The following is a 15,991-nucleotide window of genomic DNA, read 5'->3' as shown; positions in this document are numbered from 1 at the left end:
TCATTCACATGAAATTGAACTGAAGCTATGAATGGCTTCGAACTAGACCAGAGCAGATTTAGACTGGATGCTCAGAACAGGTTCTGTACCATGAGGGTAGTGGAACACTGGAACAGGTTGCTCAGGGAGGTGGTTGGGGACCCATCCCTGGAAATATTCAGTGTGAGACTCTACAGAACTCTGGGCAACCTGCTGTAGTTGAGGATATCCCTGGTGACTGTGGAAGAAGTCGGACTGGATGATCTTTGGAGGTCCCTTCCAACCCAGTCTGTTCTATGATTCTATGATAACTATTCCTGACTAACATCACAGAGAAAAAAGGCAGGCAGTCAATAATGCTTTCCAGTTGTTATCAATTTGAAGCTTAATTCTGTCAAATCATGCAGAAGAGAAAACGACCACACATTTGTCTTCATCAGGCTATTACGACCTTCCGCTCTGCTGGCGACTCACTGCACATCAGCTTCTAATCAAGTGTAATGAATTCATTTCAGTCCATTACGGCGTCAGTCACAAACCTATTGCCGCAGTCTCCGTAGCAGCAGCTCCAAGTAGCACCAACCCTCTGCCCCCCCTGGTTTATTCCAGACAGCCAGTTACTCACATCAAGTCTGGACGGTATCTGTGGATAATGGCACACAAAGCTAGGCCACTTTTCCACGACATAGTGAGATCTGTCACATTAACACCAGCATATCCATCCGTCTGCCTCTGGCACCAGCTGAGCAGTTTACTAGAGCGAGCTACAGACTCTGCAGAAGGGAAAACACACAGAGAGAAATCATGTTTTGAAGTAGAAATGCACAGTCTCTTTCATGAATTCTAAATGCAACATGAAACCCAGGAACCAACAACCCAAATCTTCATGTAAACAACAACAAGCTCCTTCTACAACAGGCAACACAGAAGACAATTCTTCTTTTTAAGTGACCCTCATACCTATTTTAGATGCAAGAAAGGATTTTTAATTTGCTAAGAAGTCATTATTTATGTTACAACTTGCCAGGCTTTTCACCCCAGCTCTTGTAAAGGTGCCCCAGGAACTGTGAAACAGTTGCAAAGGTTTGTTAAATGTGATGGTAAGAATTGGGAGTAGCACGGTGCTCTCTCCAAAGCCCAGATACACTATTGCTAATGGAAGAACTACAAATACACTTCTGCAACTTTTTCCTTTCTCTTGAAAGCTTTCCTTTCAAAGCAGTGACCTGTTTTGACTTTGTCTTGCTGCAAGATCTGATGAGATTACAGCCTAGTGGGACATGGTTGCAGGGCAAAGAACAAATCAAAAGACTACACAGCTCTTCAGCAGTGAAAGCAAAGAAAAGATTGGCAGCAAAGCCCCATTCTGAGAGTCCCCAAATGCTATCTGGACATCCAAAGGCAAGGTGTGCAAAAGGAAAAGTTCAACATATCCCTCAGGGTACTGAAATGCTTATCACAGGGCATCTAGCTTTAAGAATAATGGAAGCCAAGTGAGGTTACATTTAGTTAAACTAAGAGATAAGATTAAATACCGGAAAGCATGAACAGAAAAGGCTGCATGAGAAATACCTTCTGTTACGTTTGTATGAATTCTGAGCTTGCTGCTAAGAGTAAATTCAGGCTAGGCTTCTGCACTCTAAATAAGGACACTCTTACAGAATAAAGGGATTTTTTAGGGTGTCAGGGACTGGGGGGAATGGAGCAAAACTAGAAATGGGTAGATTCAGATTGGATATTAGGAAGAAGTTCTTCCCCATGAGGGTGGTGAGAGACTGGCACAGGTTGCCCAGGGAGGGGGTGGAAGCCTCATCCCTGGAGGTTTCTAAGGCCAGGCTGGATGTGGTTGTGAACAACCCGCTGTAGTGTGAGGTGTCCCTGCTCATGGCAGGGGGTTGGGAGCTATGTGATCCTTGAGGTCCCTTCCAACCCTGACAATTCTATGATTCTAAAGAAGGTCAAAAGAAATGCTTGTAGAGGCAGATGTGCTTAGAAATATAACAGCATTATAAAGCAAAGGAAATTAGGTCAACAAATGTTTTCACAGGGCAACTGAGACTTGAAAAATTGGGAAAACTGGACTCTTGACAAAGCAATTGCTGGATATGTTTTCTAAACCAAGAGAGTGTCTCTGCTTAAATAATACTTGATAGCCTTGCTGCTCTGTGGTTCCAGAACACCAAAAGGAAGAGAAGGAGCAGCCAGACCTACCATTTCGAGTCAGCTTTGGTGTCCTGGAGTTGACAAAGTTCTCTATTTCCAGGTGGATGTCTTTCAAGTCTCCTGTGTTATACAAGTGGCGTACCTAAAATGACAGCAAAAAATTAACAACGACCAGCATGCCATTCAGCCAAAATCCTGACAGAAAGAGACAAATGATAAGGAGACATCCCAAGATGCAAGAAAGAAAGCAAGTACACTTCTATAGCAGAAATCTCTAGCTGAAAGGCCTCAGAAAAACAAGGATCAGGTCGCCGGTGCTGAACAGCCTGGCTGACTGCTGCTGCTCAGCAGATACCAAACTGTGACAGAGTGCCACACTAGATCACTGCAGAGACCATGCATGTGAGCACACAGAGAAGAGATTTCACCTATCACTGCAGCATGGTTAAAACTGCAAAGCCAAAAGCTCCTAACAAGGAATTTGTTCGAGTACAGAAATCCACTCTTGACTGATGTATCTCTGTGTACGGAATGAACTCCTCTTCCCCTGTGCTTCTTGCTGTGAAGGATTGCAACAGGTTGCCTAGGGCAGTGGCAGAGTCCCCATCCCTAGAGGGCTTTAAAAGCCACGTAGATGCGGTGCTGAAGGGCATGGTGTAGTGGTGACCTGGCAGTGCTGGATGGGACTCAATGATCTTAAAGGTCTCTTTCAGCCAAAATGTTTCTGCGATGTATTTTGCTGCTTCCGTGGTGTACTGCTACATCAGGTCACTATCTGCTCCCAAGAACATTAGCATAGCTTCACCCAAGGAAAGGCAATGCATGTTCCAAGCACTCAGAAGCACCATTTGTCCAGTTACCTGCTGTGGCCTCAAGAAGTTGACGTTGATGTTGGGGTACCGGGTGGCAGGATCAATGCTGTAATGGCTGAAGTTTTTACTCACATTCTCAGGGGTGGTCTGAGGCAGCAGCCTGTAAATGCTTTCCCTTGGGGAAACAAAGAACAAACCAAACCAGAGTTAAAAAAACCAAACCAAAACCACAAGAACAAACCAAGCTTGGGCTTTGTTTTTCTTGGCTTCTTTGGTTTAGGTTTTGTGGGGGTGTGGGGGTTTTGTGATTGTGTTTGGTTTGGGTTTGTTTGCTTCTTGTTGTCATTGGATTTGTTTTTAAGTGATGCTTCACTGCTAATGCTGGTAAGCAAATTACCCAGAAATAAGCATTCAGATCAGAAAGCTAATCACTTCAGATACTGAATAGCTAAGATTCAGTGTAGGTGCATTACAATCTGCAATTTAATACAACCCCAGAAGTCAAAAGGTGGGAGTAAAACAATACATTTAGCAACTGTTAAGGGAGTGGAACATCTTCCTTACGAGGAGAGCCCGAGGGAGCGAAGGGATCTGTAGCTTGGAGAGGAGGAGACTGAGAGGTGACCTCATTCATGTTTGTAAAGATACAAAGGTATAGGCTCTGCTAGGGGATGCCCAACAAGAGGACAAGGGGCAGTGGTGGAAGCTGAGGCATAGGAAGTTCCATGGAAACACCAGAACACATTTTTTCACTGTGAGAGTGAAAACATGTTTCCCAGGCTGCCCAGGAGGCTTGTGGAGTCTCCTCCTCTGGAGCCATTCAAATGCCTGGACGCATTCCTGTGTGATCTGCTCTAGGTGATCCTGCTCTGGCAGAGGGGTCAGACTGGATGATCTTTTGAGGTCCCTTCCAACCTCTAACATTCTGTGATTAAGACAGTGGAGTGACTCAGGAGGAGTGCCACCAAGGGGACTGGAGCACATGCCTTCAGAGGAAGAAGCCAAGGGAGCTGAGTTTGTTCAGCATACAGAAGAGAAGGCTCAGGGAATAACTTACTGCTGTCTGCAAATAACTAATGGAAAGGTGAGGGAAGCTTGGCTCCAACTGCAACATTATCCTTAGGCTTCCTCTAATTCAATAGAAATGGAATTGCAAATGTCTGTTGTGCCATTAATGCATTTTTTTGAAATGATGCTATCATTCCTGATGGGCTGGAGCTGCAGGTGCTTAAGGTCCACTAGCTGTTGCTTTTACTTACTCTATTCTTTCATTACTCAAGTTCTTGTCTCTAAGAGACAGATCCCTTTGAGTCACTAAAAAACCAGTCAAACTTGATAAAAAAATCAAGACCTTAATACACCAAAGGAACATAAGATGTTGTTTGGATTATATGAAACAAAATCAAGAGTTTAGGAGAACATGAAACAAAAGCAAGTCACAGCTTCCTTAAAAGAAAACCATATGAGATATTTACAAGACAGAGCATGTCAAGAACTTTTGCCTTTGGTGTGTTAAAAGCACATGCATCTTCACCTGGCTTGCTGTGGCAAGGCTGGTGACAGTAAGCCAGGCTAAACATCTCCATGTAATACCAATGAGTAGACTCTTGTCTCATGTGCTTTTAAAACTAGGACCAAGAACAGATGCAGCACTTTTTATTCCTCTATAAACATACTTCAGTTTATCAGCCCCTTAGGAAATTGTTTCTTCAGCTGAGTTGTAACCACAAGCATCCTTTAAAAACAAGGAGAATCTGTATCTCCTGTTCTGTGTATGTACTGGCATCAAAGGTAACTGGAATGAATGATGAGACATGGGAAGCTTAGATCAGAACTGAAAGTGCAATGAATTTCTCTATTACCTCTCTGCAAGAACTTCCAGAGGACTAGCTCCAAGTGACCAACTGCGTACCATCCAAGCAGAGTCCATTGCAGCCAGAAACCCTCTGGCTATTCCGGTTCCCATCGGCCAAAAGGGCTAATATTACAGTTTACCAAAGAGGCAAAGACAGGAAAAGCATCAGTTAGGCAAATTCTTAAACAAATATCATCTCCAGCTGCTAATCTACTGGGAAATTATAGCTCAGTAATTAGCTTAAAGCTCTGCTCCCACTGAGCTAGAAGAAATAATGTGCTGCCCAGGGAGGTGGTGGAGTCCCCATCCCTGGAGGTGTTCAAGAGGGGATTGGATGTGGCACTTGGTGCCAGGGTTTAGTCATGAGGTCTGTGGTGACAGGTTGGACTTGATGATCTTTGAGGTCTCTTCCAACCTTGGTGATTCTATGAAACTAGATGTATGGTGAATTGCCCATGAACTTCCCCAAACCAAATATTCCTCTGCTCCCAGAAACAATTCATAACCTGGGGTGTCTTAACAGCTTCAAGACTGCACTTCTTAACCAACAACAAAATGTTAATTGTTTACAGGCCCACAGTAGGTTTTGCACAGAGTCTAATTGCCCAATAAGAAGCAGATGGGACAGACATAACTGGAGAAAAATCTTGGCATGCATTTTCTTAAGCAAGATCATCACCACTCTGCAGCACTGGAACAGGTTTTGGGGCCCCATCCCTGGATATATTCAAGGTGACACTCAACAGGACTCTGAGCAACCTGATCCCCGCTTCCTGCAGAGGAAGTTGGACTAGAAGACCTTTAGAGGTCCTTTCCAAACCAGACCATTCTAGGATTCTGAAAAGCTCTCTCTTCCCAATGCTCCTATCCAGCCTTCAAACCTCTTACTCTATCATACAACAAACAGCAGCTTTTCTTTATGGTAATTCTCTTACAGGCAGCACATCATTGAGCAATGGGTGCAATGGCTTGTGCCTGTGCTTCAGTTCACTGTTTACACATGGTCAGCTTAAAACACAAACCTCTAGAAGACTGTCCCCAACCAGTGCCACAAGTAACTGGTGGCCGTTCTGCTCTCGCACCAGGGCTGCGTTTTCCGACGCGTACATGCAGGTGAAGTCAAACATGGCCACGTCAGGCTGGCCATAGTGATTGATGGCAAAGTCCAGTGATGGTAGCTGCTGGTTAGTGGAAAAGTCAGCTGCTTCTCTGGCATAGTTGAGCAGAGCCTCCTGGTCCACATTCTCCCGTGACAGTAGTAACTCTGTGTCAGCATAATCCTGCCAAAAAGAGAAAAGGCAAAGTCAAACAGCCAAGTTCACAAATGCATTTTAAGACTACCAAAACCAACAGCTGGCATTCAAATTCCTGCAAATCCACTGCAACAGGGTTTTGGGTTTGCTTTCTTTCCTATCTGTGTTTATAATTCCAAGAGAAAAGCAGTAAATCTTTTATTGCAAAGAGTAATCGGTGCTAGCATTTCTGACTGTGAAAGGGTTAAGAAACTTCTGAGCACTTCTCTTCACACACTCTTCAGACAAAAGGCACAAGACCTAATCTTTACTTATTAATTTGTGGTCAAATGACTTTTACATGAGCTTGTGTCAGAACAAGATACAAGTAAACTGCCAATAGTTTCTTCAATCCCTGCTGAGGGAGAGGACAGGTCTTCTGATGGCTCAAAACACTTCAGAAGGGCATTAGCCATGCCTACTTGCATTCTAAAAGACACCTGCATAAAAACATGACACACTGGAAGAAGAGTGTGGTTCCTTCCTTTCAGCACACTAAGAGCAAGGGGTGCAAGACAATCTGAGTTCCTAGGGAAGCCAGGAACAGCCAATACTCACATGCCGTATCACTCCTTTCTCCAGCAAGCTCTGTTTTTTGGCAGTCATGACGAAGTAGTGTGTATCATCTTTGTAGTAGACAATGTTCTCCAAGTCAATACCTTGTGACAGAACAAAAGACATGGTAGAGAAGGAACAAGTAACACATTAAGTGCAACACAAGAAAGTAAATTGAAACTGTGTGATGAAAAAGCCATAGAGAGAAGCACCAAGAAGCTTTCTCCCTTGCTTTTGCTGACTTGAAAAGCTGAATCTTCCACAAAACCACAATCAGCACAGTTCATCTGCATATAGCTACCTCCCTTCCAACACCATACAATGGTCTGGGTTGGAAGGGACCTCCAAAGGTCATCCAGTCCAACCCCTTCTACAGTCAGCAGGGACATCCCCAACCAGACCAGGCTGCGCGGAGATCTGTCAAGCCTCACCGTGAATATCTCCAGGGATGTGGACTCAACTCCTTCCCTGGGCAACCTGTTCCAGTATTCCACTCCCTTCATAAAGAACTTGTTCTTAACATCCCATCTAAATCTACTCTTTTCTAGTTTGAAACAAACAAACAAAAGAATAATGCTGCATTTCTCATCGCTCAAAGGTTTGCATTCAGATGTGGAGTACACAGGAAACTCAACTCAGGAGTCAGATTATTGCTTGGTTTTCTTCTATTTAGGACTCAGATTTCCTGAAAACCTTCAGGCAAATAAGATCTCAACTTTCAGATACGAAAGAAAAAAGACACACATCTGAATGATTCACATCTGCTTTGTACACCTGCATGGAATAACTGCAAAAGTCTGATTGCAGAGTGTGGTGGGTTGAAATTTCTCCCCCCAACATTAACTTTGCCAGCCCAGCCCAGCTGGAAGCAAATGAAAGCTGTATGTACAGGCCAAACTACAATGGAATGCAGGGAATATGCACAAAATATACAGTACACTGATCCCCCAGGGATCAGTGCTGGGCCCTGTCCTCTTTAACATCTTCATTGATGATCTGGATGAGGGGGTTGAGTCAGTCATCAGCAAGTTTGCAGATGACACTAAGTTGGGAACGGATGTTAGTCAGTTAGAGGGCAGAAGGGCTCTGCAGAGGGACCTCGACCGACTGGACAGATGGGCAGAGTCCAACAGGATGGCATTCAACAAGTCCAAGTGCCAGGGGCTGCACTTTGGCCATGGCAACCCCATGCAGAGCTACAGGCTGGGGTCAGAGTGGCTGGAGAGCAGCCAAACCGAGAGGGACCTGGGGGTGATGATTGACAGCTGCCTAAACATGAGCCAGCAGTGTGCCCAGGTGGCCAAGAGGGCCAATGGCATCCTGGCCTGCAGTAGGAATAGTGTGGCCAGCAGAAGCAGGGAGGTCATTGTGCCCCTGGACTCTGCATTGGTTAGGCCACACCTTGAGTCCTGTGTCCAGTTCTGGGCCCCTCAGTTTAGGAAGGACTTTGAGACACTTGAAGGTGTCCAGAGAAGGGCAACAAGGCTGGGGAGAGGCCTTGAGCACAGCCCTGTGAGGAGAGGCTGAGGGAGCTGGGATTGTTTAGCCTGGAGAAGAGAAGGATCAGAGGTGACCTCATTGCCCTCTACAACTACTTGAAAGGTGGTTGTAGACAGGAAGGGGTTGGTCTCTTCTCCCAGGCAACCAGCACCAGAACAAGGGGACACAGTCTCAAGCTGTGCCAGGGGAGGTTTAGACTCGAGGTGAGGAAAAAGTTCTTCACTGAGCGAGTCATTCGTCATTGGAATGTGCTGCCCAGGGAGGTGGTGGAGTCACCGTCCCTGGAGGTGTTCAAGAGGGGATTGGATGTGGCACTTGGTGCCATGGTCTAGTTGTGAGGTCTGTTGGGACAGGTTGGACTTGATGATCCTTGGGGTCTCTTCCAATCTTGGTTATACGGACCCCCCTGGTCAAAGGCCAGGGGAGGCTACTTGCTTCTCCTTCCCTCCCTACCCAGACCTCCCTGTTCAAAAGGGAGAAGAGAAAGGAGCAGAGAAAGTTGCTGTTAGACTTAACCAAAACAATGCAGCCAAGGTCAAGCAGAAGCAGGTTAGTATCTCTCCAGAGCGAAAGAGTCAGAAGAGAGAACTGGTTTGGTACAACCAATGCAAGTTCCTTATGTTTCCAATGGCATTATCTTTATTCTCCTTTTGACAGCCAATAGTGATTTACTTACATTTTACTACTTCTCTGCTCAAGATCTGTGAACAAATTTAAAGGCATAGCCTAAAACTACCCCCAGAGACAGCAGTGACTGACCTCCCTGCACAAGATCACAGTATCACAGTATAACCAAGGTTGGAAGAGACCCCAAGGATCATCAAGTCCAACCTGTCCCAACAGACCCCACAACTAGACCATGGCATGTTCAATTATTGATTAAACAGGATAACATAAAATCAATAAGGTTGGAAAAGACCTCAGAGATCATCAAGTCCAACCTGTCACCCAACACCTCATGACTTCCAAACCATGGCACCAAGTGCCACATCCAATCCCTTTTTGAACATCTCCAGGGATGGGGACTCCACCACCTCCCTGGGCAGCACATTCCAATGGCTAACAACTCTCTCAGTGAAGAACTTTCTCCTCACCTCCAGCCTAAACTGCCCCTGGCACAGCTTGAGACTGTGTCCTCTTGTTCTGATGCTGGTTGCCTGGGAGAAGAGACCAACCCCCAGCTGGCTACAACCTCCTTTCAGGTAGTTGTAGACAGCAAGAAGGTCTCCCCTGAGCCTCCTCTTCTCCAGGCTAAGCAACCCCAGCTCCCTCAGCCTCTCCTCACAGGGCTGTGCTCCAGACCCCTCCCCAGTTTTGTTGCCCTTCTCTGGACACCTTCCAGCAACTCAGCATCTTTCCTAAACTGGACACAGGACTCAAGGTGTGGCCTAACTAGAGCTGAGTACAGGGGCACAATGACTTCCCTGCTCCTGATGGCCACACTGTTCCTGATGCAGGATGCCATTGGCCTTCTTGGCCACCTGGGCACACCACTGGCTCATGTTCAGCTGCTCTCAACCAGCACCCCCAGGTCCCTTTCAGTCTGGCAGCTCTCAGCCACCCTGACCCCAGCCTGCAGCACTGCACGGGGTTGTTGTGGCCGAAGTGCACCCCCCGGCACTTGGACATGTTGAATGCCATCCCGTTGGACTCTGCCCATCTGTGCAGCCTGTCAAGGTCCCTCTGCAGAGCCCTTCTACTCGCTAACAGATCAACTCCTGCCCCCAGCATGGCGTTGCCATATCTGAGTTACGAAGTTGTAATAACACAGAGAGAGTTTTCACTGGAAAACTATCAGCTGGTAACCAACCTGTGGCTTCTCGTAGATCCTGGAAGAACTTCTGGTTGAATATGAAGGCCACACCGCTGATCTCTTCTACTTTGGCTTCAGCTGTGGTGTTGCGATTGATGAAGTTTGCGGTGATGGCAATCGCCAGCTTCCCACGGAACTCCTTCCGGCGAAACCCTAAAGGGCAAAGCAGCAACGGTGAAAACCGCAGCACAGCTTCAGAGAAGGCCCAGCACTGCCACGAGCAGGTGCCCTCACAAAATCCACACTGAGAACTCATCTGATCAATTACAGATTCCTCCCAGAGAAAGCAACAACTGCTTCATCAGAGAAATAAAAGTTCTTGTTTAGGGAAAAACTCTTCTCTCTTTCCTTCCCCTCTTCCAAACACTACAAATACTGAGATAGAATTCTCTACTACACAGAATCACAGAATTGTCAGGGTTGGAAGAGACCTCAAGGATCATCTAGTTCCAACCCCCCTGCCATGGGCAGGGACACCTCACACTACAGCAGGTGGCCAGAGCCTCATCCAGCCTGGGCTTAAATACCTCCAGGGATGGGGCCCCAACCACCTCCCTGGACAACCCATTCCAGGGCTTCACCACTCTCATGGGGAAGAACTTCCTCCTCACCTCCAGCCTGAATCTCCCCACCTCCAGCTTCATTCCATTCCCCCTAGTCCTATCACTACCTGAGATCCTGAGCAGTCCCTCCCCAGCCTTCTTGGAGCCCCCTTCAGATACTGAAAGGCCACAATGAGGTCACCTCAGAGCCCTCTCTTCTCCAGACTGAACAGCCCCAACTCCTTCAGTCTGTCCTCACAGGAGAGGTGCTCCAGCCCTCTGCTTGTCCTCCTGGCCCTTCTCTGGACACCTTCCAGCACCTCCATATCCCTCTTGGAATAGGGGCTCCAGAACTGGAGGCAGGACTCCAGGTGGGGTCTCAGCAGAGCTGAGTAGAGGGGGAGAATCACCTCCCTGGCCCTTCTGGCCACACTTCTCTTGCTGCAGCCCAGGATCTGATTGGCTTTCTGGGCTGCAAGTGCACACTGAGAGCTCAGGTTGAGCTTCTCCTCCCCCAGCACCCCCAAGTCTCTCTCCTCAGGGCTGCTTTCCAGCCAGTCCCTGCCCAGCCTGGATTTGTGCCTGGGATTGCTTTGACCCAGCTGCAGGACCCTGCCCTTGGTCTTGTTGAACCTCATGAGGTTTTGTGCCCACCTCTCCAGCCTGTCCAGGTCCCTCTGGGTGGCATCCCTTCCCTCCAGCTGTCTGCTGCACCAAACAGCTTGGTGTCATCAGCAAACCTGCTGAGGGTGCACTCAATGCCACTGTCCATGGCACCCACACAGATCTTGAAGAAGACTGGTCCCAAAAGAGCTACACCAATATTCAACTAAAGAAAACAATGCAGAATAAATATCCATGCTTTCAAGCAGCTAATTCCATTGCTAGTGGACAGCAAGAGGAAAGATGATCCACGTGTCTGTCATACAAATGGATTCTTACACAGATGTTCAATCTCCCCTTTCACCTGCCAAATGTCTTGCCAGATTTTGATTGGGATGTTTCAGGCCATTTTTGTTCCAACTAATTTAAGAATAAAGTCTATTTGAAAGTAAATTATGGACTCCATTACCTTCTAAGGTGTTCCTCCTGCCATCTCCTCCAATGATTACTTCAAACTCATATTCAGATACTGGGTGGGTTTTGGGGTGGACCAGTGCACGCCAACCTATTCCTGTTGATAAACTCCAAGTTAATGATTATATAAACATACTATATAATACTGTGAATATATAAACCCACTCTTTCCTATCCACAAACCCTTCCTCACAGTGAAGACACAGCAGAGCTATCTGTTTGACAGGGATATTGCTGACTTGCACAGCCACTGTGTGTTAACCAGAGGCAGACAGCTCTGGTGAAACCCCTTCAGCTATTACCTTTAAGGATCACCATAATCTATATAGCTTCTCTACCAGCTAGTCAGTTAACAGGATGGCAAAAGCCAATTAAGCCACTACCTCCCACCTGAATCAGAGAACAGGTTTCAAAAAGATACAAGAAATGCAGCCAGGAGCATTCACTGATATAAAGATCCTCAGGGAATGCAAGGAAAGGTGCTGTTTTAAAAAGCTATCTTCTAAATGCAATAGCTTAAATGTTTTAGAGGCAATTACCATCTGCTGTGTCTTGGTCTATTTCTGTGTGATTTACTGTCACAGAGTAACTAATTTGAATTTGTCACTAGAAAAAATAAATCCTCCTAAAAATTCAAGCAAAAGTGGATTAAGAACTACTCTTATTAATGGATCATGAGGAAAGGAGTCACAAGCAGGGGTAAGGAGTACGAGTCTGTATCCTACCATAACTTCCCCTTTCTCTACTACCCATTTCAATGCTACTTGCTTTCGTTCTCCTGATCCTCAGGAGGGTAAACAAGCCCCTGAAATTCCACATTGACATGGATCTCTATTCCCAAGATCAAGGCCACCTTTAAAAGGATAAGTTGGAGCTGACGGATACCTGCAAAAGAGCAAAGGAAGAAAGAAGAAAAGAATAAAAACAAATGAAGCACAAGTGCCCCTGTGTCTCTGTTGGATAGCACTGATAAATTGACTTCATAGGCCAGTGCCACTTTTTCCCCGCTGTGTTCCCAGCACTCCACCCAGGCTGCGCTGATGCACGTCAGGGAATGCCAAGGAACTTCCATACGGCTGAAAATCCAGCCCTTTTCAAGGAACAGATAGAACACTTCCTTTGTGTTTCAGTCCACAAATCAGCAAGAAGGGAACATGCACTCCAAAAGAGGGAAGGAGGAGAGCACTCCTGTCACAGACAGCAACTAGCCATTTGATCAGCCCAGCTGTAATACTAAACTGAAGCTTCATCCTAACACCTCTGTGATACTGAGGGCAACTCCAGCTTAGCCGAACCAAATGCAATTCCTCACCACCTCCTTCCTCTTAACATAGGTAGTGGATATGAAACAGACAGTGAGCAAGCTCTATTCATCTGAAGGCAGGCACCTCTGGACAAGAACCTACATTTCATCTACTAAGTTTGTGCCACTTCATGCTTCCCACTTATGCCCAGTGGAGGACTGGTGGGCAAGACCTGGCTGTGCCCCATCCAGTAAGGTTTTGGAAAAAGAAGGAAGTTTTTAAAAGGCCTCCAGCTTCACCAAAGTGTGCAGCCTCCCAAGGAGACCGACTGCTCAGGATTGGAGAATCATCAAAACTATTCTCTGCTTTAACGTGCAAACCTCTATTTGACCAAAACTTATTCACAGGCTGGCAGCATTCCTGAAAATATCTTCACCCTCCCAAAACCCAACAAAGCTAAAATTGTTCCTCCTTCTTCCAGATGAATATTCACTCAGTTGGTAGCACATAAGACCCTTAATGGGAAGGTTGTGAGTTCAAGCCTGCAGTGGGCAGTAGTGACAGGTTGGACTTGATGATCTTTGAGGTCTCTTCCAACCTTAGTGATACTGGATACTGAAGAACATTCAAAAGCATTCAGTCATTTTTTTGTTGCGAGTCACTTACAACAATCAGGAGAGAGAGAATAATGAGGCAGCTGCAAAACCAGGAAAACTGTCCACTTGAAAACAAAAGGCTGAAACTTAAATGTACTTTCCAGCACAGCAAGAAGATATGGCCTAGGAGGACAGGAGGTGTGGGGGGTTGAAGTTTCCCCCCAGCATTAACTTTTCAGCCTGAAAAGTTCTCTCCCGGGCAAAGCAAATCAACGAAGATCAGAAGAGAAGAGAAAAGGAATGGGAATGAAAGTGAAATGTGAGGAGTTGTTATGATACAACTTCTCTTATCTCAGACATTTATCCAATGAATTTGTTCACAAGAGTCTTTTGTTTTCCTTTTTACACCCAATAGTGATTTAGTTATATTTTTCTACTTTCCTGCTTGAAATCTGCAGCTAAGTTTTAAAGGCATAGCCTAAAACTACCACGATAGGACAGGAGGACACCAGTGTGTGTGTGATAACCTCATGACAATGCCTTTCTTTCCTGTGTGGGTCTAGCCCAAAATGCATGCAGCTGCTTTTTCCCCACAAGGACATGAAAACACAGGTTAAATTTTAATGAGCTACCCCACACCTTCACCTGCACTTCCCCTGTGAAGAGCAGAATCACAGACCTGCCAGGCTTGGAAGGGACCTCACAGACCACGCCGGAGCCGCCGCGTCCAGCAGCAGCTGTACTTACTGATATGGTCTATGGAGCCCGCACAGAATTTGCCGTAGAACTTCTTGGCGCCAAGCCCCCTCAGGTCGTGGATGGTGAAGGGCCACAAGTGCAGCACGTTGTTGCGGGAGAAGGCATCCCTCTTCTCGATGACCACCACCTTGGCTCCCAGGAACGACAGGTCGATGGCTGTGCGAAGGCCGCAGGGTCCAGCCCCAATTATCAGACACTGCAACACGAATCGCACAAAGTGACTCCCCAGCCCCAAGAGGAAACATTTGTAGCCCAGCTTCCCAGCGTCCTGCAGCTTTAGGAGGAAGTGCTCTTCATCTGCAATGAGTTGAAATCTCACAGCAGTCTTTCTGGTGTTCTCTGCCATGTTCTGCCACCGACACCTTAAAGCTGTAACTGCATCCTGCCCAAAAAAAGCCTATCACAGAGCAGTGAAAAGTCTGGAGACCCAGGCAAGCAAACTGGCTGTTTGCAGCCTTTGCTTATGAATAGCTGACGAGGTAGTGGCAGCTATGCGTGTCCAAGAAGGGCAATGAGGCTAAGGAGAGGTCTCAAGCACAAGCCCTACAAAGGAGAGGCTGAAGGAGCTGGGGTTGCTTAGCCTGGAGAAGAGAAGGCTCGGGGGAGACCTTCTTGCTCTCTACAACCACCTAAAAGGAGGTTGTAGCCAGGTGGGGATTGGTCTCTTCTCCCAGGCAACTAACACCAGAACAAGAGGACACAGTCTTAAGCTGTGCCAGGGGAAGTTTAGGCTGGAAGTGAGGAGAAAGTTCTTCCCTGAAAGAGTAATTTGCCATTGGAATGTGCTGCCCAGGGAGGTGGTGGAGTCCCCATCCCTGGAGGTGTTCAGAAAAGGATTGGATGTGGCACTTGGAGCCATGGCTTAGTTGTCCAGAGGTGTTAGGTGACAGCTTGGACTTGATGATCTCTATGGTCTTTTTCAGCCTGGTTGATTCTACTGTTCTATGGTATATGCTCCAAGCTGTGTAAGCACCTAGGGGACAATGCTTAAGGCTTCTCCCTCTACCACTCCATCAGTTGATTTTGTTCCTTAAAAGGTTAAAAAAGAAAAAGGCCAATTTTTCCTTTCTTGAGAAACATCTTCAGTAACACCAGAAATTCCAGCTCAGTGAGTAGCACAGCAATGGCTACAGCAGATACACACATGAGGTGCTAACATTCACAGCAGCACAAGGGTGAAATTAGAGGACTCTGATGTGCCTATGCTGCTGCTTCTACTAAGGCAGCAGAGGAAGCTTCATGTAGGTAAACACCAGGTAAATGCAAACTCGGTGTGACATTTATCAATTGGTTGGTTTTCTCCATCCTAACTTTTGTCATATCACAGAAACATTCAGGTTGGAAAAGACCCTCAGGATCACCAAGCCCAACCCAGAACCCTACTCTACAAGGGTCACCTCTAAACCATAGCCCCAGGCACCACATCTAAACAACCTTTAAACACATCCAGTGCTGGTGACTCCACCACCTCCCTGGGCAGCACATTCCAAGGCCTGACCACTCTTGCTGGGAACAAATTCTTCTTACTGTCCAGCCTAACCCTGCCCTGCTGTGGCTTGAGACTATTCCCTCTTGTTCTGTCACTGTCACTAATCACCTGTGAGAACAGACCAGCACCAATCTCTCCACAATGTCCTTCCCAGTAGTCGTAGAGCCATGAGGTCTCCCCTCCTCTTTTTTGAACTAAACACCCCCAGCTCTGTCAGTTGCTCTTCATAAGATTTATTCAAATCAAAGGTCTTTCCTCTTCTCCCATCTTTTTCCACTCCACTCACAAAGACTATTAGAGGCTAGTGAACAACTC

General features: G+C 46.6%; 1 protein-coding gene across 1 annotated transcript in view; it reads right to left on the bottom strand.

Moving 5' to 3' along the window:
• The window catches only part of MICAL3 (microtubule associated monooxygenase, calponin and LIM domain containing 3), a 203,789-nt gene that overhangs the window by 109,640 nt on the left and 78,158 nt on the right, over positions 1 to 15,991 (bottom strand). Inside the window, exons 3-12 of the mRNA XM_054167732.1 lie at positions 14,176 to 14,383; positions 12,357 to 12,473; positions 11,584 to 11,685; positions 9,967 to 10,122; positions 6,660 to 6,760; positions 5,832 to 6,089; positions 4,817 to 4,932; positions 3,003 to 3,129; positions 2,191 to 2,284; positions 605 to 752 (exon numbers count right to left, since the gene is read on the bottom strand). Coding sequence (XP_054023707.1) covers positions 605 to 752; positions 2,191 to 2,284; positions 3,003 to 3,129; positions 4,817 to 4,932; positions 5,832 to 6,089; positions 6,660 to 6,760; positions 9,967 to 10,122; positions 11,584 to 11,685; positions 12,357 to 12,473; positions 14,176 to 14,383 — 1,427 coding nt within the window. The remainder of the gene's footprint in view (positions 1 to 604; positions 753 to 2,190; positions 2,285 to 3,002; positions 3,130 to 4,816; positions 4,933 to 5,831; positions 6,090 to 6,659; positions 6,761 to 9,966; positions 10,123 to 11,583; positions 11,686 to 12,356; positions 12,474 to 14,175; positions 14,384 to 15,991) is intronic.

This window comes from Dryobates pubescens, chromosome 15 (assembly GCF_014839835.1).
Source record: "Dryobates pubescens isolate bDryPub1 chromosome 15, bDryPub1.pri, whole genome shotgun sequence".
NCBI lineage: Eukaryota > Metazoa > Chordata > Aves > Piciformes > Picidae > Dryobates > Dryobates pubescens.
This window is presented reverse-complemented; position numbering and strand designations above follow the sequence as displayed.